The 27,518-nt window shown below is 38.9% G+C and overlaps 3 protein-coding genes across 7 annotated transcripts in view; 2 read left to right on the top strand and 1 right to left on the bottom strand.

Annotated features, from left to right (window-relative positions):
* Positions 1 to 11,004, top strand: part of LOC110453389 — a 16,420-nt gene extending 5,416 nt beyond the window's left edge. Inside the window, exons 3-9 of the mRNA XM_021502313.1 lie at positions 510 to 636; positions 1,649 to 1,804; positions 2,466 to 2,577; positions 4,456 to 4,587; positions 5,951 to 6,055; positions 7,068 to 7,247; positions 8,318 to 11,004. Coding sequence (XP_021357988.1) covers positions 510 to 636; positions 1,649 to 1,804; positions 2,466 to 2,577; positions 4,456 to 4,587; positions 5,951 to 6,055; positions 7,068 to 7,247; positions 8,318 to 8,601 — 1,096 coding nt within the window. The 3' untranslated portion in view covers positions 8,602 to 11,004. The remainder of the gene's footprint in view (positions 1 to 509; positions 637 to 1,648; positions 1,805 to 2,465; positions 2,578 to 4,455; positions 4,588 to 5,950; positions 6,056 to 7,067; positions 7,248 to 8,317) is intronic.
* Positions 11,005 to 13,920: 2,916 nt separating this feature from the next.
* On the bottom strand, positions 13,921 to 22,695 carry LOC110453410 (putative tyrosinase-like protein tyr-3). 5 transcript variants are annotated; one of them, XM_021502347.1, is made up of 5 exons: positions 22,542 to 22,695; positions 22,019 to 22,198; positions 18,121 to 18,468; positions 17,076 to 17,191; positions 13,921 to 15,860 (listed from the first exon to the last, which is right to left on the bottom strand). In XM_021502347.1, exons 3-5 carry the CDS (start codon positions 18,286 to 18,288, stop codon positions 14,834 to 14,836), a joined length of 1,311 nt encoding a protein of 436 aa, XP_021358022.1. In that variant the 5' UTR covers positions 18,289 to 18,468; positions 22,019 to 22,198; positions 22,542 to 22,695; the 3' UTR covers positions 13,921 to 14,833. The 5 variants fall into 5 exon arrangements, with proteins under 5 accessions (XP_021358022.1, XP_021358023.1, XP_021358024.1 ...); XM_021502348.1 differs by having other exon boundaries at positions 22,084 to 22,198; XM_021502349.1 differs by having other exon boundaries at positions 22,570 to 22,695.
* A 98-nt stretch (positions 22,696 to 22,793) lies between these two features.
* LOC110453413 lies at positions 22,794 to 26,861 on the top strand. Its single transcript, XM_021502354.1, has 3 exons — positions 22,794 to 23,229; positions 25,644 to 25,957; positions 26,351 to 26,861. The coding sequence occupies exons 1-3, from the start codon at positions 22,861 to 22,863 to the stop codon at positions 26,844 to 26,846; spliced, it is 1,179 nt and encodes a 392-aa protein (XP_021358029.1). The 5' UTR covers positions 22,794 to 22,860; the 3' UTR covers positions 26,847 to 26,861.
* The last annotated feature ends 657 nt before the right edge of the window (positions 26,862 to 27,518 follow it).

Genomic DNA, 27,518 nt, shown 5'->3' with positions numbered 1-27,518 from the left:
CTTCTCAATAACCAAAAGGCCCAGGGTACTGATATTGGGCCTGTAGCATGCTGGGATGAAGGACTATCAAGTTTGTTCAACTGAATGACCTTGACCAACTTTCAAGGTCACAGGGGTCAAATGTCGTAAAATCTTCAAGCGACTTCTTTTCAATAAGCAAAAGGGCCAGGGTACTGAAATTGGGCCTGTAGCATGCTGGGATGAAGGACTACCATGTTAGTTCAAATGAATGACCTTCATCCACTTTCAACCTAATGTCCTTGTTCGACAATCAAGGTCAGAGGCGTCATGTTTAAATCTTTTATAGGTTCTTATGAAATCTTAAGATTACAAGTGTTAGATTAATAACAGGTGAGCGATGCAGGCCCATTGGGCCTCTTGTATGTTTATTAAGACTACAAAAAGGAATCTCGATGAGGTTACAGTTTACTTATACCACATTTGATTGGTTGTGTAGGGAGAGTTCTGACGAGCCAGTTTACTTATACCACATTTGATTGGTTGTGTAGGGAGAGTTCTGACGAGCCAATCTACGAGGAGATCAATGAGTGCCTGGAGCCCCTGTTGATGGGGGATAACAGTCTACATGTGGTCAAGGAAGAAGTCATGAATAAATCGGCTGACAATGTGGCCAGGGTACGTACTTAAATTTCTGGGAAGGAAGGGAAGACACATACTCTTTTTCTTGGAGGAGATGGGGTACATAATATTTTCGTGAAGTGGCCATGGGCACGGGGGGGGGGGGGATGCAAATTTAGATTTATATATGATAATTCACTTTTCTGTAGAACTTCACACGAATATGGCCTGACAACAAATGCAAGTTATCATAGTCTGGTACAACACGACTTTCCATTATGATTAAACACACTGTTCAAAGCAATTGATGTTTGACAGTAATGTACGATATGTTCAAGGGAGATAATTGGAATTTCAAGGTTTGGCTGTAGAGATATCAATTCAGATCCTAATTCTGTCATTCACATCTGTTTGGTACTGGGGGACCACATGAGATGCGTGCGCAGCTTCATTATTCATTATTCATTATTCGCTATTTCCTAATTTCGCTTTAGCTCATCTGGTCCAAAGACCCAAGTGAGCTATGACTTGATGGCACAGCATTCTGCATGAAATTTTCTTTTTAAATGGCTACAAATTGTGGAGAGTGTATTTACATTACATTGTTATTGTTGGAGCAAGATTCTTTGCATGGTTTAGACATAATTTGAGATTGGAAAGTCCGGCTTTAGACAGTGTACTACAGTCCCGGGAATTTCAAGTTCTGAGTTAATTTGGCATCGAGCATCCCATGTGCAATAATGTTGGGTATGATGGGGTAGAACCATTCCCAAAAGTGTAAATGGGAGTTTATCTTGGTGGTGGAAAGATTTTGACCTAATTTGGTATGGAGCATTGGCACAACCCATTCGAAAACAGGCGAAACTTGAAAGAATACATCTGATTTTAATTCTTTGGGTTACCAGGTAGTAAGAAATCTTAGGTGGCGATCATGGTCTCAGTTTGGTAGAAACATTTCAACTTGTGTGGTTCATCATGTGCCTTAAGAAACGGGTGAGGGATGAAGGCCCAATGGGCCTCTTGTTTGTTGATGCGCTATCATTAATACAAATAAATAAATTGTTTGAAGGTTCTGCCTAAGTGTGAACAGCGCCGTCGGCGAGGTAACAAACCTCACTGTCACATAGAAAAGGTGATGATCTGGAACGAATACGAGGCGTACGTCCTACAAGTCAAACAGATTGGCACCTCGGCATGTGGTCCCACGGCAGTACTCAACGTCATGGTGAGTATAATATTACTAGTGTCTGCACAATATTGATTCCCACTATATTTGGATCAGGTTCGCGATGGATAGATTAGAACAATTGGTCGTTTATGTAGGTGTTTGTTTTTAGGAAATTCAGATTAAACAAACTGCTTTACAAAATGGTGGAACAACTTTGATCATGTGAAAAATGTTAAGGTTATTTTTTCCATCAAGTGAAAAAACCAAATAGAAACCAATAGAAAATTTCCGTTAACATTTTTAAAAGTTTGGATTGTTTGTTTGTACGTCCTATTAACAGCTATTGTCATTTAAGGATGTGACAGGTTATGGGGTGGAAAACCAAAATAGCCAAAATTGACCCCTCCCACCACATAGGCCTCATGCCCGCAACCCACTGGTGGAGGGATAATGATCGTAGACAGTCCGACGTCATAACCACTCGGCCACCGCAGCCCCATTTGAAATTGACATTGAGACATAATACATTCCAGATCACTGTAACAGTATGAGAGAAAAGCCTTAACAGCTTCCAGTTTGGAAAATTCTGCCTAAGTGTGCTGTTGGTGTTATGTTCTGATAAAACATTTTGAGTTGGTAGGAATATTTCGGAGCAAATGTCCTTGTTTCCTTTTGATCTCTAGCTAGCTACATTAATGGTTGTGTTTCACTTTGACAGAAAGCGTTTGATTGTCAAGTAGACAAGGAGGAAATCTGTAAGACCATCCTGGCCAACTTAAGGATGGAGGGAGCACCCATACCATACTACCTCTTCTCTAGATCTGCCGCAGGTAAGTAAACCTTACTACCTCTTCTCTAGATCTGCCGCAGGAAAGTTAAACTTACTACCTCTTCTCCAGATCTGCCACAGGTAAGTTAACCTTACTACCTCTTCTCTAGATCTGCTGCAGGTAAGTTAACCTTACTACCTCTTCTCCAGATCTGCCACAGGTAAGTAAACCTTACTACCTCTTCTCTAGATCTGCCACAGGTAAGTGAACGTGTCAATGCTCACTGGGCAACAGAAGCCTTTTTGTTTATTTATTTAGACAGAATTTTTTTTCTTACTCTGGACAGGCATATCCACATTTTCTCAGTCATGACAATTGCATGACATCATATGTCAACAAGGCATTGAAGCATGACAACAGTGGGGACTATTAATTTCGGTTTCAGTCCCAGATTTTGACCTCTGTTGCCTTGCGCTGTTGAGAGCTTGCTTCTGTCGGAAATATCATAAAACCTAAAGGCGTTCCAAATTTCACACGGGAATTACATATATATATTATATATAACCTAAAGATGTTCCGAGTATGAATCAGGAACATTTGAGGTTCAAGAAGGGAGTAAACTGTCATATTATAAATTGCTATTGACTGATTTAGATATTTTATGTCTGACCAACGACTACCGTTAATATTTGCGTAAAGTGCACACTTTTTTAAGGAAAAATGAAGTGTCAAGAAAAGGGTGTACACGATACTCAAAAACAATCCAAAACCAGTCCTTGATCGCGACCATTCATCTTAAATTTTTCGAGGATTTTCAGAAATGTTTTGAAATATGCTCGCAGCAATAAACTGCTCAATTTCGTTGAATAAAACCCTGATTGCATTGCTAATTTAACAATTACGAAAGGTGCAAGTTTAAGTCATATTATACGATTGAATCGAATAAACAAACCCGAGTAAACTTAGGCCCAACTGTTCAGGACGTTGCGTTGTGAATTGATAAATACCACGTTTGGGGAAACATAACGAAGAATTGCATCATATTTAGCACTCTGGGGTTAAAATGTCGTTCTTGGGTATGTGTCAAAACGACATGGGTAAAATGGCGAAGTTGGCAAGTTGTGTACCGCAAAGAGTGCAGATCGCGTGATACTATTAACTGGCAGGAATTTACAAGGTGACATCCATGCGACTTGAACAGATAATGATAAAAGTTTGAGTTTGAAAAATAAATATTAACGGGTTCAAAACAGCCAAATACATTCCGATGTTTTCTTTTCAAAGGAGAATTGCTGAAATCACAATTGTTTGGTGTTCTTCATGTCTCGCGAATTCTGATGTTGGTGGTCCTCGTCGGAACTGTTTGAGTGACTGCCTTTAAGTGGTACACACTCCTCGATATCGATGACCGATTCAGTCGGATTTGCAGACGATCAGAAAACTACTTGGAAAAGTATATTTCATTACAAAAAAAAGTAAAAGATTTATCCGTATATATGAATCTTTTCTGAAACTTATTGTTGTGAAATAAACATCGTTATATTCCAATTACCTGATCTGCCCATGCCAGGTGACCGTATGCGTATCAGCGCGCAGATCTCCCCGTATTTAAGGTGTTGGTCAACGCTAACGTTATATTTGCCACATGCTTTCTTATTAATTCCATGTGTTGGCATGGCTAGCTGAACTATTTACACCTGGTCATTGTTTACCATTTTGATTGACATGTCAAAATTTATCAGTTGTAGCTTGGTCAATGATTTATCGGGCAATGATCATACAGAATGATGGGGTGACTTTCATGTCATTCTGACAAATTTCTAGTTTTGTTTTACCCCCGGGGTGAGGGAGGATTATATCAATCTTATAAATGTAACATTTCTGCAGTAAAATGTAAACATTATGGCAGTTGTTGTTTAAAAATGTGTTGTATTCTAGGCACAACAGCTGAGAATCTACTGGAAGGAGTGGAAAAGTTAACGAAGGGAGTCATCCGTGGCCGCTTCTTCAGTTTCTACCCGCCACGCAAAGTGGAGCTCCTCAAGTGGCTTGGCTACTGGTTGAAGAAAGGTAACTGTTTTGTTCTAAGTGTTTTTGGTGGCTTTGTACCAGCCAAGGATACAATTTTCGCATTCAGTATATACAGCTGATGTCATATCGAGTCCACACAACCTGGGCCCGTATTCATGAAACCGTTCTCGTGCTCAAGCCTGGATTTTGTGCTCCAGTCTAATTTCTTGTTCCAGTTATAAATTATTCAAAAAATCCTTATTTTGTTAAAGTTTTGGACAAAAAATGAAGAAACTAGAAGCTGAATACTGTTTTCAATATTTAAATTTGACTTTTTGATCGTTGACATGATTTAGGTGGGTTACAAGAAAGCTGGCTTGAGCACAGAATCCATGCTTGAGCATGAGAACGATTTCATGAATACGGGCCCCGCTATCTGGTCGACTTGAGTTCCATATGGCATCAACGAATCTGTATGTTTTAATAATTCCTAAGTGAGTGGTCCAATGATGCAGTGGAAAGCGCACTCACTTTTTACCAAAATGGCTGGGGTTTGGTTCCCAATGCAATCGACATGCAAAAGGTATTGGGTCGCCTGCCTGACCACGTGGGGATTCCCCAAGTTTCTTTTAACATTAAGACCTCCTGTGCGCTAACATCTGGGCCAACAGGAGTGATTAATATGAGTCGATATAATTTGTTTCATAATTGTTAGACAGTAAAGTTAACGTTATTATATGACCTTACTCATGTAAAGTGAGAGATTTTATATTAAAGAATTTCCAAAGTTTATTTTGAAAACAAAGAGTTTGAAGATAATTGGTAAATGTGTGGTTTACCATTACCACATTTAAAAAAAGAAAAATGTATATTTTTTTCCAGATAAAATACGAACGTTATGGAAGAAACAGGTCCCTAAACTCATGATGACTAATTTTATCTAACTATTGTTAGTTAATTTTCAAATAAATTTCAAGATTCACTAACTCAAGTATGAAATTAGATTAACATGATGACCATCTATCACTGGTTTAGGAATCTCTATATGTACAATGTATGGCATTATAAAAATTGTGAATTCAGATTAGAAATCTGATTAAGAGTCCTTTATGTCTTCACAGTGGTAGGAAAATAGTCAAAGTATCGTTTATATAATATTGTTCGAAGAAAAATGAAACTGAAAAAGGACAAACCATTTGTCATTTACCTGCAGACAATTCCCTGTGATGATCAAACACAAATCTCATACAGGGGAGGGAACTATGTCTAAACTGCTAACATTTAAATTCAAATCCTCAAATGTTTATTGCAGATGAGTTGAAACTTCGTTGAAGTATTACAATATTTGTTATTATCTTCAGTGTATTTATGTTAAAGTGGATTTTGCAATACTTGCTTCACCATAATGTTTTTGATGCTGTAGGCGCGGTTCCCATCGCCACTCTGAACCTGCAGCGCGGGGTGAAGCCAGGATGGACAATTCCGGACGCCTGGCATCACCAGATGGTGTACGGAGTCAGCTCAAAAGGTAATGACCACTGGTCAAGCAGCCGAAACTAATACATGAAAAAGAAAGTAATAATATTAAGAGGCAATGAGATCCTGAGCGTTTGAACCACAGTGTGCCGATGTGTTTGACTCTTGATGATGAGACAACTTGTGTAACATCACGCCTAGGACAAGTACATGACGTCACAGACTTATGCACTGGAGTCAAAAGGACAACTTTTTGCTTTTCAAGGTTGCATGAAAATTGTCGAATAAATGCCACAAATCTTGATTATGTGATAAAGAGGATGATCTTACACTCGTTTCCATTTCATATGAAATGGAAATTTAAAGGTTATCGTTAAAGACTATTCACGTTGTACCAAAATACCTTTTCAGTCAAAATTTCAAACTTTCTATTTTAAAATGATAAACAATTCACTTAATAGATTTACCATGGTGCAAACAAATAGTCTGAAAATGTTTATATTCAACAAAAGAGAATGTAAAAACATTGGATGAATATTTTGCTTGGCAAAAAATATTGTAATTCTAACTTAACAAAATGAAAGCAACACTATCTTGCTTGTGAACTAGACAAATATATGGAGTTAACTATAAATTACATGCCATATACTTAATTTAACATCAACATTTTCAAATTTTCAGTTGTGAAGAATTTGACTAGATGTTACAGTTATTCAGTATAGAAATATTTTTATGAACACATATTTCTTGAATCAAGATTTTCAAATATTCCAAATTGCGTGGCGCAGTGGATAACACCACTCGCATTTAACCAAGGCAGCTGTAGGTTTGATTTCCAGACCAGATGTGAAAAGGTATGGGGTCACCTGCGCATTGGTTTTCTGCGGGTACTCTGGTTTCCTCCAAAATTAATGACCCCCTGCACGCTTACAACCGGGCCATTAAGAATTAATAATACAAGTTGAAGTAATTTGTTTCATGATTGTTGTAAAATAAATAAAGTTTAGGTTTTAACTTTAGGTAAGGTATGACATGTACTAATTCTGAGTTTGTGACATCTACAGGGGTATATCTGACCAACCCACTGGAGATTGTTCCTGCAGAGACAATTATGGACCAGTTGACCAGCGACTCAGTTCTGTTGGTCAGAAGACAAGATGTGGTCAACAGGTTTAGGGACTGGGCTCCACTCAACGATTTCCTCAAGCAGAGAGACACACGCTGGCAAACATGGAACGTGCTTGGTAAGTCTCCTCCAAATCTTCGTCTGAAGTCGGCTAAAATTTTGAAATGTTTGTCTGTAAATAGTGAGTCGTTGTGCATTATTACAGAAGGCCAGACTTTCTGAAATTTCTTATGATGATACATTGTGATTATATGCAGATGTGCAATATTGTTTTGAAAAATTCCCAGATCAAGGTCACTGTTACTAAAAATAGAACCAGGAATATACAGTCAAAAAGACATCAGATAAGGGCCTTACAGAAGGCCAAACTTTCTGAAATTTCTCATGATGATACACTGTAATTATATGCAGATGTGCAATAGTGGTTTAAGAAATTCCTAATGTCGCTGTTACTGAAAACGGAATGGGGAATATACAGTCAAAAATACATCATATAAGGCCCTTACAGACTAAAGGCCAAATTTTCTGAAATTTCACAAGATGGTACATGTGCAATAGGTCTTTAAAAAGTTTCAAAGGTCAATGTTGTCGTTACTTTAAACAAAAAACTATTGTAAATGATCCTTTCTGAACAGTCAATGATCACTTTTGCTTTTGCTTGGTGCTTATATGGGAGATACACTGTCAGGCATACAGCGGGGCCCTTGCTGTCCTGTCAGTATTCTAGTTTCAGTACAGTATAACAATCTGGAGTCCAGTGTTCAAATCTCGGTTTAGCCCTGCTGTATTTTTACACTCAGAACACTATTGTTTTGTGTACATTCCATATTTATTAAGATTTCATGAAAATCTCAAAAGATGGGGGGAGGGGGGGGTTCGGAGAAGATTTATCAGAGCTTAACTCATGCCACAAAAACAGTTTCCAATATGAAGTTACATTTTTTGGCAGTGGTACGGGGACCCTTAATCTAAAAAAAAATCCTTTTCTAAATTAAATTTTCGAAATAGTAGAAAAAGGGGTTTAACTCATTCACCCCTGAAGACACATTTTAACTCTTCCAATTCAAAGGTTGGAATGATTCATTATGAAATTTCAGGGATGAATGAGTTAAGCTTACAATGAGCCTTTGGAACACGTTTCATTGTCCATATGGAAAGATTATTAAAATGGTGTTTTTGTGTTCACAGGTCAGGTAGTGAATGTACTACGTGAGGCATGTACAGCGCTGTCACACCAGATCCCGCGACATCGCGCCCAGCTAACCTCCCACATCACCATCCCCGCGGCCTACAAGGCAGGCATCACGCTGTTCGTACGTCAAAACTCTGAGGTTGCTGAGGAGCTCCTCAGCGCACAGGAACTGGAATTGAGGGACGGGTCAGAAATGGAGACAGAAAACTTGAACGGAATGAGCAAGTGTGGCGTGGAATCCGAATTGGACATTACTTGTGCCAGTGCTAGTTCATCCTAGTACCACCATGTACTTCATAACGTACAAATAACTGGTAGTTTCCAGTTAAAATTTATCTTTCTAAGATTTGCTAAACATTACTGCTTATATTATGGTACCAAAATCTGAATTACACAGTCGAAACCCCGGTTGATTGGATACTTAATTATTACTATGCCGTTTTTAAAAGGACCTTTTAATATGAATTCACCTCTTTTTCTATATTCCAACTTCATCTGTTTTTAAACTAATAATCTTACCAGGATACTTTTAATGCTAATGTACGATCGTGAAGGGATGTATTGGCTATGTGTGTATTTATGTATGACTTCAGTGTGTGCGTGTCAGGAGAGGAAGATGTTCTGGCTCTTAAGTATATGTTCAGTTGCGTATCAATTGTGTCTGTCTTGTTCGGAAGACGTTCAGTCCTTTTAGGTATACGTTCTGGAGAGTATGGGTGTTTGTGTTCAGAGAGAAAGTTGTTTCAGCCCTTAGGTACGTTTTCAGCCAAGTGCTGAGTGTTTGCATCGGGAGAGAAGGGTGTTCTGGTCCTAAGGTATGTGTTCAGCCGAGTCCTGAATTTGTGTGGGCAGGAAGACAAGAAAATATTACAGCTCCCAGGCATGTGTTCAGCTGAATCCGGAGTTTATTACGTCCGAGTCCACGCGTTTGTCAGATACTGTAGAAATGCATTACAACTTCATTGAATTAGTGCATTTTTATTTTTTTATTTTTTATTCATTGATGTGGGGACACATGCCACATTTACATATAATTTACATTGTTCCCACTCTTGCCTCATAATGAACAAATCTATATATCTATCTTATTGCAAGCTCTAAGAGGCCACTTATTTTCGTGGGTTTTTTAATTTCGCTGAAATTGTGGGTACCTAATCTTCCTCCACGAATTCATAGGTCCACAAAGTAATTACAAGTTTGATGTAAAGCCGATCTCCCATTGGAGTGGGTACTCGTAATCCACAAGTTCATGTACCCACAAAATGGTGGTATGTCGGGGAAATCACAAAATTAGGGCCCCACAAAAATATCTGATTTCACAGTCCTTACCGCTGTCTTCTTATGATATGAGAAATTTTTCAGTGAATGAACTTGGTTGTTCCATGTATGCAAGTATAAGCTGTTCAACAATTACCCATATATTATAATGAGAAAGCAAACATGTGCAAAAATAGTAGTGCTTATATTGTGCTGATCATTGAAAATTATATTCATTTTAATTTCCTTGATGGTACAAGGTAAGAACGATATTATATTAATGATTATGAAGAAATAAAATAGTGACAAGCTTCAAACATATTGTCATGTTAATGCTTATCTTTAAAAGTTGTAATTAAAGAAGCATTCACGCCGATATTTAATTTAAAATAAAGGACAATAAGTGTTCTCGTGGAACACGACTGGATTACCTCCCTTTAGGTTATTCAAAATGCCAGATGTATGTTGTGCTTGTAAGAATTCAACAATATATCAAACAAAATATCGTACGTATTTTAATTTTCTATCAATCTCTTTCTTACAAAAGCCAGAAATTAAACATCTACTTTCATATAATTTGCCAGATGAAATGTGTTATGTGTAGAATAACTATCGCTGCTGCTGGGAAATTGAAGATACAAAACCATCTGGTCTTGTAAAAGTCTTGACTCCGATGTTCGTCAATGATTGAAAAAACGGTTTTCAATAGTTGAACATAGAATTGGACGTGGATGGCATCACAATGAATGGTCAAGCTGGGCTCACATTAGAAAAAATTCTGCGTCGCCAATTGGTTTTGTTCTGAACATTGTGCGACGCCAAGTTGAACTTTTTGTCACAAATAATTTTAAAAAGTGTTGCCATTTGACGATTGTTAATGCGAGCCCTAGTCCAGTATGGTGTGTTGCCTCATTTTACTAATTGTAAGTTGATTGAATGTTACTGTGTACAATAAGTTCATCTACAATTACCGACACAAAATATAAAGTGATAGCATTTTACAAGGGGAGGTAATCTGGTACTGTCCTTTTATAACTTTTATTTTTTTTATTTTTTTTTAAAGTTTATTTGTGCAGTGTTGTATAAGCAGTTGTAGGATTGTATGTTCTGTCACTTAACTAAAATTACTCGCCTTCATATTGAAAAAGCAGATTCAATTTACCACAAATCAATTCCGCCATGTAACATTTAGAATTTTATATTCATCAGGTGTACCAACATGTATGCCAAGCTTTGTCATTATAAATATACTGATATTTCAGAGGATGAAAGTTGAAATATGGCATTTTTTTTGTGACATACATTATAAAAATAATCAGTATTTAGTCTCCATTATTTGATAGTGACACCTATAAATATTGAAGTGAGAATTTCCCTTTGTCTTTTACCGGTGATTGTTAACTAACTACATGTAAAAAATAAAAAAAATGAAAAATAAAAAAACATAATGTTTTTAGCATAGTTTTGTCCAAAGTATAATTCTTAAGTACCTGATTGACAATGTTGTTGCCTACCACTGCATATAAAACAAATATGCCTTATCAAATTTAAAACCGGTACCTTGTAATCATTCACTATTACTCTCCAAATTAAGCTTAATGGAATAATCTCATGGAATATTTAAACTTGCACATTGCTAAAAAGTCTTTTAACACTTTTTCCATTGATTTTCTAATTTCTACACAACAATAATAGAACTGTTAAAATATAAAATGCTGATGATCAAGATGTCCTTTCAAAAGAATCCGACTGTTTTGAGAAGATTCTGGAGCTGAGAGTAACAAGGCCTCCCATTGGTGCTGACCAAATGAGAGATATTACAAGGCCTTCCATTGGTGCTCACTATTTGTGTTGGTTAAGAGTTCCTGTTCGATTTTCTCTCTTGCTTATGGCATATAGATTAAGTTGACTATACATGTTATCCCCAAAAATGGCCAGTGAAGTTTGTGTTATTGTGATATTCATGAATCAAATAAGAATTATTGTAAGTGATGAAATTCCACTTAGGATGGTTTAGTTTCGGAGACATGGTAGTCACCTGGTAGGAAACCGAGCTCGTGACCGAAGGGTTGCGGGTTCGAGTCACTGCACGGCACAGTGTTGTATCTTTGAGCAAGATCCTTTACTCCGCTTGTTCCAATCTACTCAGCTGTAAATGAGTATGTGGTTGGGCAGTGCTAGAATCGTAGAATGCTAGCTGTGAGCGCCGAAATGGCAGCACTGGCTGTATGCTCCCCAGGGAGTTGAGAAAGATATTGGCAGGTTGCAAAGGCCCTATAACCATGGATACTAATTTGTGAACCGTTTTAAGACGACCTACAAAACTAGGTTGTGAAATGGCGGTATATAAGAACCTCAAATTATTGTTATTATTAGTTTGGACAAATGCTTATTCCTTCCTGTAATATGGTAGATCTGACATTAACCAATTGTGTTCAGTCATTCACTGATGAATACATAATTCTTTATTAAAAACACAATACAGAATCACAGTACTCAGTAAAGAGTACATGTCACTACATGCTATTTACTATTGTGCCTAATTCAGAAACAAAGTTATTTGTAGTATTTAAACTTGGGTTTATGTTGTTTTGCATCCATTTAGCTAACTTGCTTATGTCAGAGACAAAAATTGACATACATTTTGTTTTGTGATGGAGACAAAATTAGGGAGGGGGCTTAACTGCAGGCACCCACCCTGTTCCCAGGACATTTACCAAAGTGGGGAGGGGGCTTATTTGCGGTAAAATATGGTATAGCCTAAGTAATGTCTGAATGGACACTCTGGTGGCGACTTGTCTATGACATCAACACTCTGAAGGTAATTGTCTGTGACATCATCAATTTGGTGGCGACCTGTCTGCGTCGTCATCAATCTGGAGGCGATTTGTCTGTGACATCATTACTTTGGAGATGTCTTCTCTGTGACATCACCACTTTTGAGATGACTCGTCTGTGACATCACCACTCTTTGGGCGACTTGTCTGTGACATCATCACTCTTGTGGTGATTATTTTTTTGTGACATGAAATGTGAATACTTTCATGATCATTTACTCAGTACGTAAAACATTTCCAACACTGAAAATGTCCTCTGTTTACAGTTTATTAACAGATTAGATATATTGAAACTAGGACTTTTAAAAAATAGTGATATCTTTCATCAAATCAAATTTTTGTCTACCTAATTTGGTGTCATCATGACTTGAAAAGATATATAGTACTACTGTGACAGCGAGGAGCTATCTGGTGTTGGAGTGACAGAAGGATGTACATGGATACGGATGAAGATATAGACCAGTTGTTTGTTGCACGCTCTTTCTATCCCGAATTAAAACTGTTAAATTAGAGATTACTCTGACGTATGTTTCAGATGTCCATACTCAAATGTAGCCAACAGTTTACTGTAGTTAACTGAAGCGAGTGTCTCTATGCCTATTTATGACTTAATAATGCTTGAGATATATGTTGTATATTTATGCATACTGATCATGGTATATGACTAGTTGTATATAGTACGCTCTTTACCTGCTCAATACATCAATATGTATGTCGGACATGACATGTGACTCTGACAATTAAAGTGCTGTATAAGCAACTCTTTGTTGGATTCTTTGTTAGCTTGTGTAGTCGACTTGATTGACGTCATCCTCGATACCCCAGTGGTTACGCTCACTTGATTGACGTCATCCTCGATATTCCAGTGGTTACCTCACTTGATTGACGTCATCCTCGATACTCCAGTGGTTACCTCACTTGATTGACGTCATCCTTGATACCCCAGTGGTTACGCTCACTTGATTGACGTCATCCTCGATACCCCAGTGGTTACGCTCACTTTCGCTCTGGTTTGGTCTTCCTTAACTGACGATGGTCTTTGTTCGGCCGGTGCCAGGGGTAAATGGTCGCTTACCAGACCCTCTTGTAATTCATAAAGTCCTAGACCCGTCCAGGTCATGCCCCAAAGTCAGACTGCTCTTCAGATGCGGATAGACTGTAGTCCATAAATCCAAATCCTCGATAGCCAGGGGTTACGCTCACTTTTGCTATCTACACCACTGGAATATGTCATAACAAAATTGAAGGCACGAAGATAGCTGTTTGATCTGTCTCAGGAAAAAAATACTGACCAATCGCTAGGCTGATTGATATCTGTCCTTTGAAGATTACAAAGTAGAGACAACCGACTTCAAAGCCTGTCATTTTTTTACCGTTACGTGACCGCGAGATTCTTTTGATGTACATCAAAGGATCGAACTAGTCTTCTTGTCTCATCAACAAGGTGGCGAACACTTGAGCTTTCAATTTTGCTATGACATATTACAGGGGTGCAGAGAGCGAAAGTGAGCGGAAGCCCTGGATATCAAGGATGATGGATCCATGTCTATGCGTAGTTCCCGTTTCCCTCTCATGGACCTATATATGTCGTGGCAAACTCGTACGATGAGACGATAAGACTAGTTTGATGTCGGCCCCGTAACGGTAAAACCGACTGGCTTTGAAGTCGGCTGTCCCTTCTCTGTAATTTTCAAAGGACAGGCATCAACCTAGCGATTGGTAAGTGTTTTTGCAATGACATATTTCAGGGGTGCAGAGAGCGAAAGTGAGCGTAACCCATTGAGTTTTGAAGACTTATTTGCGGCGTTCGTTAGTTTTGTTGAAAGTGGTTAAAAAAATCATTAATATATATATATTTAAAGACTTTGAACCAGGATGCAGATGTTCGGCACGGAAATTCCCAGAAGATTCATTCATTGCAGTCAAAGTAGAAAATACTTTATTATTTGTCGCCAAAATTTCTGTTGAAAGTGTTAAAGAAATTCACTTTATATCTAAATATTCAATATTTAACAAATTTAGTTTGACACGGATGTTCCTGAGAAGTCGAATAGTGTTTCACTGTTATCTTAAACCTTAAGAAAATGATAAAACTTTCTCTCGTTTTAAGTCCAGCATCATCAGGTGATGGGCTGTTAAAATCGGACTTTGTCCCTTTCACAAATCCATCCTCAATGATGCTTAATTAGTGAGCGAGCCCCAAGGTGATAAGGTAGCATTTCCCACTCGTATTCCCTGGCTGCTACAGTTCCAACGAGACAATTACTGTTCAACCGTTAGATGATTACGTTAGTACATATTTTCTTTTCTATGGTTATGTTGCAATTTCTGAAAAAATCAAATTAAATTAATTTAAAGTAAGCTTACATGCCACATGTTTGAATCTGCAAAATGCTGTATTGATGAGTAATTTGTATACTATAAGTCGAATATTTCGAGTGATGGATATTGGTAGTTGTGAGGTAATGGATGACTTAATGAGTGGAATTTATCAGTGTACATGTTAAATTGGAGTATGTATCGGTGGTAATCACGTGCAGTTATATTAATTGTGCCCTGTGACGTATTACCGCTGTTTACATCTTTGACAGTTTCGGGCTCGTGTTCATCAATAATTCTTGAATTGTTAAAGATACGTGTACCGGAAGTAGACGAATTATTGCCACCGGACAGATTTTCTTGGTTCATCGTGATCCGATTGCTCATGTTTTCAGATTCAACTTTCTCTTGAATTGACGTACTAATAGAAACCATGGTATCGGTTTTGGAAATAGAAACACAGAAATATTTGGAGTTACATTTAAGATAAGGAGAATCACAGATGGAATTCGTTGTGGTCGCTTTGCACGTGGGTCGTGGTCGATACTGCACCCCGTGACCCCATACGTCACTGAGACCGTCTAATACACCGAGACTGCCTAAACCCATAGGAGCTAGAGGAGCGTGACCTGCTCTCCCGTAAAACTCGGGAAAATCCTTTTGAGGATCGACGCCTTCTGTCCTCTGGTGTAACCGGAAGTCCTCCCAAATCTTGTCAACAAATGAATGGAGGAGATAAAAAATGGGATCGAATGCACCTATTTCAATCTTTCTCATCTGACCACCAACCCATACATGTACTCTGTTGTGGAGCGCCTCTAAGTTGGTATTTGAGCTAGCAGAAAAATAACTGATTTCACCCAGCCTTTTCTGAGACATGATCCTTTTGATGTCCGCGTCGGAAAGCAGGCGTCCCTGTGCCGAAACAAGGCGCTCTAGGTGGCCAAAGTCAAACGGAGTTTCCCAGTGCTTGAATGGACCATCGAACACTGGACCATGACCTGTTCCCAGAAAGTCCCCAGACCAGATGACCGACTGGTACGGCTTGTCCATTCGTTGGTCAAGCGTGACATCCCAATACGGTATGGTTACGTTTGGACAGGCCTGCCTCAGCGCGTTCTCCACCCTGAAATAAACAAATAAGTTCAATCATTGATCAGTTTAATTTACCCCAGATTTAGTCCCGAAGATATTTAAAATATACATATTACTTATAAATATATTAATTTTACAAGCAACGGCGCAAAAATTACCGCAGTGTATTTTTTGTCTTTTCCAATCAAATGAGAAATGAAGATTACTCGCTGGAGTTTGTGAAGACGGGTGCCACGGGACAAACTACGGAAGTGAAAAAATGACAGAAGATAAAAGGAAGGATAAAAGGTTCCAAGTGTTGTAATGAGGTCAGCGGATCAGGTCTTGTTCCTTCGATGTCCTGTTAGCAGCACAAAAAGAAGAAGGAAAACGATGCTGAAGGTGTCATATAAGTCGCCTCTTACGAGTTTATACTATACAATCCGTAACCTGAGGCGCATTGTGATGAAGCCTGCATTAATAAATGGGAAAATATATTTTATAATGAATATCTTCAGAGATTCATTTAATAGACTGCAGGTTGACCAAATTTTCGAAAACATATTGATTGTTGCAATCTCTCCCTAAATGCCAGGGATCATAGTACATTGCGTTCGAGGTCTCTGTCGGCGCAAAGGATTTTGTCATTTAGCAAGCATCTTTTAAACCCTTTTTAACCCTTATTGCTCATTCCAGTGACCCGGAATGGAGAATAACTGTGTCTGGGTAAGAAGACGCCATTGGAAGCACGGTCCCATAACAAACAGACATGCATACATATATACGGATGAGAGAGTCAAACTAGTTCAGTGGTAGAAGCGGAGGACATACTGCAAAAGCGGATTTTTTCGCGGGTGAAAACGTTCGCGTTGCGACTCTTAAACTGTTTGTGGTATTAGAATTTTCGTTTCAAATGGTTATGGAATCTATAAACATTTTGTATTCTATGTATCTATAATATATTAATAAATATTCGCGTGCAGATATGTTCGTGCTAATTTGCTCAATACAAAAGACGCGAAATTTTCCACTTTTACAATATATATCAAAAAAAATATTCAACTTTTTTTCATAATCACATTTTACTACAGTTACATGCAGTTTTTTTTTATATTGTACAATATATATACATGTATATTGTAATTTGAATTGAAAGATAGGATTTATTTTATAAATTATTATAAATTATCACAATGCTTAACACATTGAAGGTATAATGTCACTTTCAGTACTTTGAAGAATGTTTTCAAAATGAATGCACACTTACATCAGTAAGAAAACTCGGTGCCATCCGAGGAATCCCGGGCCTGCGTGCGCAGCTTTGTTCGCAGACGATCGAGAATGGATATTGGCCAAGAGATCATATTTGTTGAGGCTCACAGACTGCAACACAAATGTTATATTGAAGGAAAATGTGATGTTGGTAAAACGGAAATGCAAGTCTGATTGACGAGGATATGTGTTTTATTGAAACGAATATATGCGTCTTACTGACATGAAATCATCTTGCTGATGAGATGTGGGTAGTACTACGGGAATATGTATACACTTTTTATAAATTCATATGATTAAGGGGATTTATGCACGTCCCCGTCTGTTTTAACAGTTTAGACCAATTATGATTTATATATTTTGGTTCCCCAGCCTCACCGATGAGTCCTTGCAGGACGAAACAGCTGTATGGCACGGTGCCTGATTCGCCACGTAAAGATCAGACTTAGCAAACCTTCATTCTCATTGTTCGTCTTTTCTCAACAACTAGAATTAAAATTTACGTCATCTCGTCTTTTCATGACGACGCAAGGACATGACACAAATGGGCTTCCGTAATATGGTGCAGTGTCATTCATTTTTGGCATGTTATATATGTTACTAAATTGTATATGTGCGATCGTGTATGTTTCTCACGTTCACCATTGCAACGGGAGATAATATCGAGGTTATCACTTCCATCCAAAGTTCTGTTTGGCCCAAAACAACAATCTTTTGACATTTTACTGAGAGATGTCTGACGTCACACCAGAACATTTATATTTCAAGATGTCAAAAAACCTGTCTTCATCTACTCCCTATAATACTCTGAAGTATGAAGCCTTCGTTGAATGCCCTATACCAGGAGTTACGCCATTCTCGATACTCCAGGGGTTACGCTCACTTACGCTTGAGCGAAGGTGAGCGTAACCTCTGGATGTCGAGGATGGAGTTACGCTAACATTCGCTCTCTGCACAGAGCGAAAGTGAGCATAACTCCCAGAGTATCGAGGATGTATACCTTACTTTATTCCCTGCTTAAAATGTCAAGGATGACTAACCGTATCATTTTTGAGAATATTAAGTGCCTGGTGGAAATCGCGCCTTTCTTCGTCCGTCAAGACACGGTACTCTTTCCTGATCCGTAACTCGCCTGTTTCCGGCAGGCGCAGTAAGGAACTTAGCCACTCCACATCTTGTTTTGTAAGCGGGAACTCAAAAGCTTCCATGTCGATTTCCTGTCCCTCGGAATTAGTGGCATCCCCGGGGGTGACTATTCTGTCGTCTGTCTCTATGACCTCGACTCCTACAGTCCCGTTCGGAAAAACAACAGGTCGAATGTAGACCGCGGAAGCAATGGACAGGCACAATGTCACAGCCCACACAAGACTGTGACGTAGAGATCCAGGCTAAGGAAGGAAGTAAACAAGAGAACACTGGTCATGTGATAGGAAGGGAGTTCATGAATATTTTCCCATATTGCTAAAAACATGTAACTACGCGTTGGAAACTGATTGATTCAAACATATTTTTATTTGCATCTAATATACAAAAGGGATTTTTAATGTAAAGCCCTTTCCCAATAACATAATAAAAGATATATACAAGATGGCAATTTTTAAATTAATTAATATTTTCAATTAAGTTTAGCGTGGTCGTGATCTTCTCCGACACAGACGGCACTAGTAGCACTGTCCACTATTCATAACACTCTGCTTTTCTAATGTTCACACTTCCCATGCCACGATTGCCTTCTCCTTGTAAATTCCATTCCTTCTGGTATTTTTGTTTCACTAGTGCCGTTTGTATCGGGGAAGATCAGAAACACGACTCTTCAAGATAAAAATGAGTGTCGACTAATAAATTACCAACAGATAATATTAAAACTTATTAGAAACTGATTTTTAGACATGATTATCGCTTTGAAAAATCAGTTCAGGCAAGAAAACGATACCTTAACTTTTATTAAAAATAATAGAGATGAAAAAATAACAATTAAAAATAAAATATAAAAAAAACGGCATTTTTAGTGTAAAATATTAGGAACGGCCATGGATTCAAACCCATGACTTCCAACTGTTACACCGTCGCCCTAACCCATTGAGCTATTATAGGCTGCTTTCGTTTATCGCGATTCAAACGGCTGGACCAGAGTTGTTCGTTTATGAAATAAGGTCGAACCACGTAATTTGATGCTGCTTCTACTGCCTTCTAGGCAAGCCTTGACAAAGCTTTGCAAGGCCTACATAAATATTTTGCAAGTCCGTCAGACAAACCGGTTGTTTCGCATTTCAACGAACAAGCCCAATCGCGCTACTGTTATATTAGTCTCGTTCAACCAGACGCTTGATCACTTGTAATTCTCTATTCGGCGTAGCTTGCGGTGGCAACAAGAGTCTGGTTGAACGAGACTACTGTTATATATGGAAAAATATAACGACATTAAGGGGAGGTTACTGTGTTTAGCCTACATTGGGACAAGTATCCGAATTTCTGGATTTTTTTACGGTATATACTTAACAAACCGAAATAGTAGTTTACGAAATATGTAACTTTACAACATAATTATTCTATAAACGTTTACTACCGACTTGGCTGCGGTGAATTATCGCCAGAGCATCAAACTGGTAATTCAAATGTTCCGGGTTCAAACCCGACGGGAAATATTGAACTCCGTTACATTAGCAACTAACATGGGGACCCTGGAAATATTAACAAAAATATTCTGCGATACTCCGACAAGCCACGCTGTTATCTCTGGAAAACTCGTGTGAAGAGCTCTCTTTCTTGGAGGTGGGGAACTTTATTCACTTAGACCTAAAACAAATATATAAATAATACAATGTCTTTAATACCTTTTACGGATCCTTTCAATTTTCAAAAGAAAATATCGTTAATTATTTCTTACTAAAGGTAACTCTGGTGTAAATAGAAGCTGCTTCGTGAAGTTCTTACTGACAAATCTTCGGTGGATTCTGTTTAGCTCATTCGGAGGGCGTCAGACCAGTTAATTACAGGTCCCGGGTTCGACTCCTAACGGAGTCATTGATAAAATAATATCCTCTGTTACAAAAGTAAAAATAAATGACTTCCATGTTTTTACGGACAAAACCCTTTAGTCATTTCATCTTCACCCCCACCCCCCCCCCCCTTTAATCATTTCATCTTCACCCCCACCCCCACCCCCCTTTAGTCATTTCATCTTCACCCCCACCCCCCCCCCCCTTTAATCATTTCATCTTCACCCCCACCCCCCCCCCCCTTTAATCATTTCATCTTCACCCCCACCCCCACCCCCCTTTAGTCATTTCATCTTCACCCCCACCCCCCCCCCCCTTTAATCATTTCATCTTCACCCCCACCCCCACCCCCCTTTAGTCATTTCATCTTCACCCCCACCCCCCCCCCCCTTTAATCATTTCATCTTCACCCCCACCCCCACCCCCCTTTAGTCATTTCATCTTCACCCCCACCCACCGAATAACGGTATATTATTTGGATGTTGTATACTATAACAGGTGTTGCCATTTTACCAAAAAGAAATGATCTAAACACACCCAATATTACTCTCTTCACGCCAGGATATATATAGGTGCAATCTGCTCCCTTGTCAGATTCTAAACACGATGGATACAGTATTGTCTACTCGGGCAGGAATGTCTAGAATTTCATTAATAACGTTAAAGGAATAATAAAACGTCAACCGTGACTTACCATAACGCCCTATTCGACACCACATTTCTGTAAATTATGTCGAGTATCCATGTCAGATGCCGTCCTGTGTGGCCAAATTTATACCCGTCGCTATGACGTCATTAATATAAATGTACTTCCGTTTATCACCTGGCCCTGCGCGAGACATCCTCATAAATAAACAGACGACCGTGTCTGAGGTTGACACAACCAACTCAGACACGAATAAAAAGTAAAACTAATGTATAATATCAAGATATCAAGGCAATGAAGTGGGCAGTTTCGAGAGTAGAATATCTGTACCGATTCTGGAACCGCACGCGCCAGCATCGTTTCATGGTCACGTATTTTAATTCAAGATTGTGCAGACGGTACCGCGTTTAACTCCTTTTATAAATGTTGAATTCATAAATTTCTGAAGAAGGAATGTTTCTCGGGAATAAACCTGTGATTTATTTGCCTAACTTGGTTTTGCGTCCGAGCTCAGTGATGGCCTTAGGGTCGCCTGGCGCAATGATGGATATGGCTGTAAGAGTCATCGGTATGTTCTGTAATTCACGACGTATCATCGTTTTCGAGACATGTGGATATTCCTCAAGGCTAGTGAGATCTTCAAGCTCACTCTTCTTTTGCATGTTTAAAGATAATAAATAACGCAGTTTAGAAAAGAAAGTCGTAATTTGTGTATTGCCCTAAGTTGAAATTTGGAAAAATTTCGGACATAATTTGAAGTTCCGGCGGGTTATAGTTTCTTTCTTTCAGAACAGTCTGTGCTGCTCAAACTCATTATCACGATAGATGTTGTTTTCTTTTTAATAGCTTCTTGATTGAAAACTCCGACGGTTTTATCATAAAAGTCAGATCAAGATTGGGTCCTTGTAAAAACTATAGTTGACCATTAAACTATTGCATACACGAGTTTATGAAAGTCAGATCTATGCCTTTAGGGATGTCACAGCTCTCAACGCGCGGTATTTATATACACAGGTGCTGGATACACTAATATGAAGTGTTTATAATATATAATAGTATAGACCAATAGTATATATAGTGTATACAATTCATATTAGTATGTCAAGCACCTGTGTGTACACGTTCCGCCATTTTCTCGTTGGATTCTATGTGCAGATTTACCTGTTTTCCTATTAATTTTCCTGACTTTGCTTTTCGTCCGATTTAGATAAAATTAAGTACAAGTCTATAGAGAATTATTGAGTGTTTATATTGGTAATGTAAGTTGGTTGGGTGGCGTAGTGGATAACTCACTCGCCTTTCACAAAGGCAGCCGGTGTTCGATTCCCCTATCCCACGAGGAAAATGCACGGGATCACCTGTTCGACTGCAACATGGGTTTTCTTCGTGTACTCCGGTTTTCTCCCACTTAAGATCCCCGGGTGCGCACTAACATCTTGGCCAACAAGGGTTAACTATATCAGCTGAAATAACCTGTTGTACAAAAGATAAAGTTTATATATTGGTAATACATGCATATACAATATTATCCGTTTTTAAATCTTTGAACCATGATAAGTGAGAATATTTTACGGCAAACCTTTAACAGTGTGTCTAAGGAATTGACGTCAAATGTAACATGTATGAAGAGATGAAAAGTATTATATCGACAACATAAAAATAAAAAATTGTATCAATATTACAAATAGAAACACCGAAAAGATCTCAAGCTGGGTGCAAAATTTTATCAAAATGGGACAAAAAAGTCAGCAAAATTTATTGAAAAAAAATGTGATCTATACAGTAGAACTAAATGAAAAAATAGCATGTAGACCACCTTGAAAAAATATGGTACATCACTGTACTTTATATTGGAAGTATAGTTTTTAAGTTCCGTGATGTACTAGATCCATTATCGTCTTCTGCGGGGGTAGTATTAATCTCGTAAGAGCCAAATGGTGTACAGGCATCTGGTTCGAGAACAAATTCTTCCATCGGCAACCTTGTGAAACAAACAAAAACAAGGGACATAACTTTACAATAATTATGACGTCATAAATGTTTACGTCAAATGTTATGACGTAATGCACACAACCGGGAAATCCAAGGCGTGGTCCAGCCGAAGTTGTACACAATATAAAACATACTTGCATGCCATGCCAACCGCCAGCCAAGCCATGATCTTAAGGACGACAGAGGGATCAGATCACTTCCTTGCACGACGTCTTTATTCTTCGATGTCTCATGTGAAATCGGGAAAATCTGAAGGCATGAATAAATCGCCACCGCAAACAGCTGGAAGCATACCGACATTCCAAAAGAACCAGCCGGGCCCGCGGACATGTCCAGGGACCACACCACAACAAATAGACCTACAAGGTTTAAAAGGCAATATGTTCTTTGATCAGGACACCAAGCGTTTTCGTTGGCATGTCATATCACAGAACAGCAATATTTCAGAAGATATGCTTACAGCAACGGCAATCGACTATGATTCGCCAGAAGAAAAACCTCCCCCTCCGAAGGTAAAACTTAAGAGAAAGCTTAATCGATAGAATAGTACAGCATGATGTAGTGCGTCTGTGTACAAACCGGATACTTCGTCAGTTCGAATGTCGATAGAGGCAGTGTTTTTATACCATTCTCACTCATCTCCGCCTGCCTAGAGTATAATAAGCCTAGTATTTCTGTTCTTCCTAGAAGTTCAAGCGATAAACACACACATAATGCGACCCCAACACTATCTTCATACCAACATGCCCCAAGAACACGACACGCACACCCTAAGCTTACACCTACAGAGACACCTATGCTACCAGGTCTATGCTCATTTTTCCTTCACACCGTCACACAATGGAACCTCCTACCGGTAGCAGCAGTACAATGCACAACACTGAAGGGCTTCAAGGCTCATATCATATTCCATTATATACGACAGAATCGTAGGTTCGCGGTTATACTTATTAGATTGGTTCCAGACAGCTTCAACTGACAAAGCGCAAAGCTAATTTACTTTACAGGTTATCAAAGAGATATCCTTACATCAAATCAGGTAAAAATTGCGATAGCGCTGCCGAACGATTCGCCTTTATCTTTAACCAAACATCACTCTGCTACCATATGTATGCAATACTATGTACGTAACATGTAAACCCGTAGAACACATCATAACAAGCGCCACAATGACACATCTGGAGAACAACAACATATTATATGACCTACAACACTGCTTAAGATCCTCAGAACCTGTGAAACACAGCTCACAACATTCATACACGATCTCGCATCAAACAACAACATCAACAAACAGACAGACATCATCATTATTGACTTTGCCAACGTTTTTGACAAAGTCCCACACAAACGACTACAGTATAAACACAAATATTACGGGATAACAGGGAACACACACGCATGGATTACAGACTTTCTCTCATTCCGCACCCAAACAGTAGAACTGGAGGGCAAACAATCAGATACAAAACAAGTAACCTCTGAGGTTCCTCAAGGACCCTGTTTGGGCCCCATCCTCCTCCTCATCTACATCGATGACTTCCACGAATACATGCAATACAGTACACTGAGACTCTTTGCAGACGACAGCATCATATATACAAGACGATAGACAACAAAGAAGACACACTAAAACTACAGCGTGACCTTGACGCAGCAGGACAATTGGAGACAGACTGGCTAATGGAATGTCACCCTGACAAATGCAACACACTCAACATTACACCGAAACGCAACAAAATACACCATGACTACAAACTCCACAATCACGCATTACACCAAGTAGAATCCAGCAAATATTTAGGCTTAACATTACAAAATAACCTACGATGGGACAAACATATTAACAACATTACAGCCAATGCCAATATGTCCCTAGGTTTTCTAAAACGCAACTTAAAAATAAACTCACCTCATATAGAAGAACATGCATACAAAGCACTAGTCAGACCAAAACTTGAATACTGCTCTTCCATTAGGATCCACACAACACAAACCAAATAGAAAAAACACAACGAAGAGCAGCACGCTACGTAAACAACAGATACCACAACACCAGCTCAGTAACAGACATGATCCACAAACTACAATGGCCAACACTACAAACACGGCGCTTGCACACAAGAATGATCCTTTTTTACAAAATTGTACACCAACTCGTAGCTATAAATCCAAGATGTATATACTCACACCCGTAGACCCTCAAACCAGACATGCACACCCTTAGGCATACAAACACATCTGCTACAAAGGACACCTACAAATATATATTTTTTTCCACACACAATAACACAATGGAATCTCCTTCCAATAGCAGCAGTACAATGCACAACACTAGAGGACTTCAAGGCAAACATACCCTATGCAGCCCTTGAAGCCCTCATCACACGCTAAAACGTACGCCAGCTTTTACCTTTTATCTATACCCTGCACACACAAAAAATAAACCCAACTAATCACTGTAAATAACCATCTTTCAGGCTAGTTACAAGTAATTCATTTGTATGGTGGCGCATGCAGGATCGGAACTTCGATTAATGTATGTCACGAGAAATTCCACGGACACGAAGAAGATCAATATCGCGAGCGGATCCCTTGAAATTCGATGACGGTTGATTCATTATCAGACCCCCGTGCGTAAAATGATATGATATACCGCTTTTCATAAACGTTTTCATGGCAAGCCAACTTAATATTTATTCAAGGAGCAATTTAGAACCTGCATTTCATAGAACATCTTCGCTAGTCAAAGGTTATGGCCCGATGAACGTGTAAGTGAGCGTAACCTCTAAAGTATCGAGGATGTTCATGGAATTACACACGAAATTTTATGCATAATTAGTATTATATAATATCAATTAAAGACGTAGCCATTACTCAAAGAGTAAATAATCGGATAACTGTTTTCAATCAATATCTTCTCTAGATCAGTAGCAAGCCAACGAAGCTCCTTTCGCGGCGTGGTGAAATGGCGGGTAGGAGCACAGCAGCAGACGACAGGAGCATACCTATTCAATACGGAATGGACGAGAAGTCCTACGGGAGACTTGAGGAGCTCGGTTTCCGGAGGAGGTTTATCGCAGCCCCTACCAAAGTTGCATCTGCCCCCAGGGCCTCAATAATCCCCAATTACGAACCCACAGAAAAAGCCAGCAATCCCAGCATGCACCACACAGTACGACTCCACATACCTCACGGCAGCACACCAAACTTTGAGGTTCCACACTTCGATGGTGATGAGTAGGTATCTCCGGAAAATTTGATAAATAAAACTACCCTTCCCCAATACACATTATCAAACAAGTTTGGCATCAAGACAAAGTCTCGTAGTATCAATAAGATTGACTTTTTAATTGGTGGAAAATGTTCGACAAGCAAGCACTTCAAGTCTTGATTGGAATACCACAATGCTGTTGAAAAAAACCGGTTTGAGTCCCAATTTTCTTACCCGTGTTGTACTAAGAATTTCTGGATAGTTTTGAGACGGTTTTAATGAAATGTTATGCACTTTTACGATTATCAAATCATAAAGACGCTACGCTACGGCTGGACGCCAATGGGTTATTGTGTCACCCGATTAAAAAACCCACCATAAACATGTATTCATAAGTTTTGATTTTTTTTTCTCTCCAGATATGCTGACGAACACGTGGTCAATGAGAAAACCTTATCGCTGATTGACGATATCAAACAAAAAGTCGGATATGATAAGCGCATTTTCCCAACCATGTACATGCGGAAGTCCTACCCGAGGGAACAACCACTGTCTTTGTGTTTCAGTCTCCGCGACGATAGGTTATCACACGCTACAATTAAAAGATGGATTGAGAGAGAAACTGGTCTAAAAGTAGCAGCCATCCAGTATGACCCCGTGTCTATCAGGGCGGGGGAGCACCTCAATATCGGAAGTCGGTGGGTCGTTACCATGACAACACTAGAAGACTGTCGGAAGTTGTTGCAGCAAGGACTTGAGGTGGATGGCGAGAAAGTGATGGTCCGGTGGTTGGATGATATTTGTGTGTGCGAATTTGACGCTTACAAAATATATTGCCAGGATCAAAAACAAACAAAAATAAGAAACAAGAAGAGAAAACCTAAATCTGAAGCAACTTTAATAAAACAATGCTGAATTTTTACACGTGCTTTTGGTTTGTGTGTGCTAACGATAGACTCTTTGTCTCTTAAGCAATGCGAGACACACGGCTCAAGTTTTAAAATGAGGTAAAATAGAAGTCAGATTACATCACTTCCGGGTTTTCAACAATAAAATATTACAACACTTCCGGTTTTTGAGCAATTAAACTCGGATATATTTCCATTCTTTCACATCAGTGGCTAATGGCATGCAATTAACATATATTCGTACTACAATGGACTAACGATTCCTACTCGCTATGTTTTATTCGCGTATTCTTGCTATTTTTACCAGATCATTTAAATTGAACGAACGACCAGGGATAGTGTTCTATAAATAGCTTCTTTCGAACTTCCGTGTAAAATATCGGCCGAAGATTAATCGAAACCGAGGTCATTTTTTTCAATTATGCTGATAATTAACCTTAACAGTGCTGTTATCTCAAGAAGCTTACGTATGCCCCTCTTATCCTACCGTCCGCCAACTCATACAACAGGAAGTTGACACACGGATTGCACATTCCGAGCCAACCATGACAATTTTAAATGTATTAAACGGTTTAATTAAATTGTTATACTCACCTAGGATTAATAATCTTATCATTTCTATTTTCCTTGTAACTCTTGAATTATGTAGATCAACGAATTGAATTGTACTGTGTACTGA

Source organism: Mizuhopecten yessoensis, unplaced genomic scaffold (assembly GCF_002113885.1).
Source record: "Mizuhopecten yessoensis strain PY_sf001 unplaced genomic scaffold, ASM211388v2 scaffold7283, whole genome shotgun sequence".
Taxonomy (NCBI): domain Eukaryota; kingdom Metazoa; phylum Mollusca; class Bivalvia; order Pectinida; family Pectinidae; genus Mizuhopecten; species Mizuhopecten yessoensis.
Note: the sequence above shows the minus strand (reverse complement) of the source record. Positions and strands in the feature narration are given on the sequence as shown.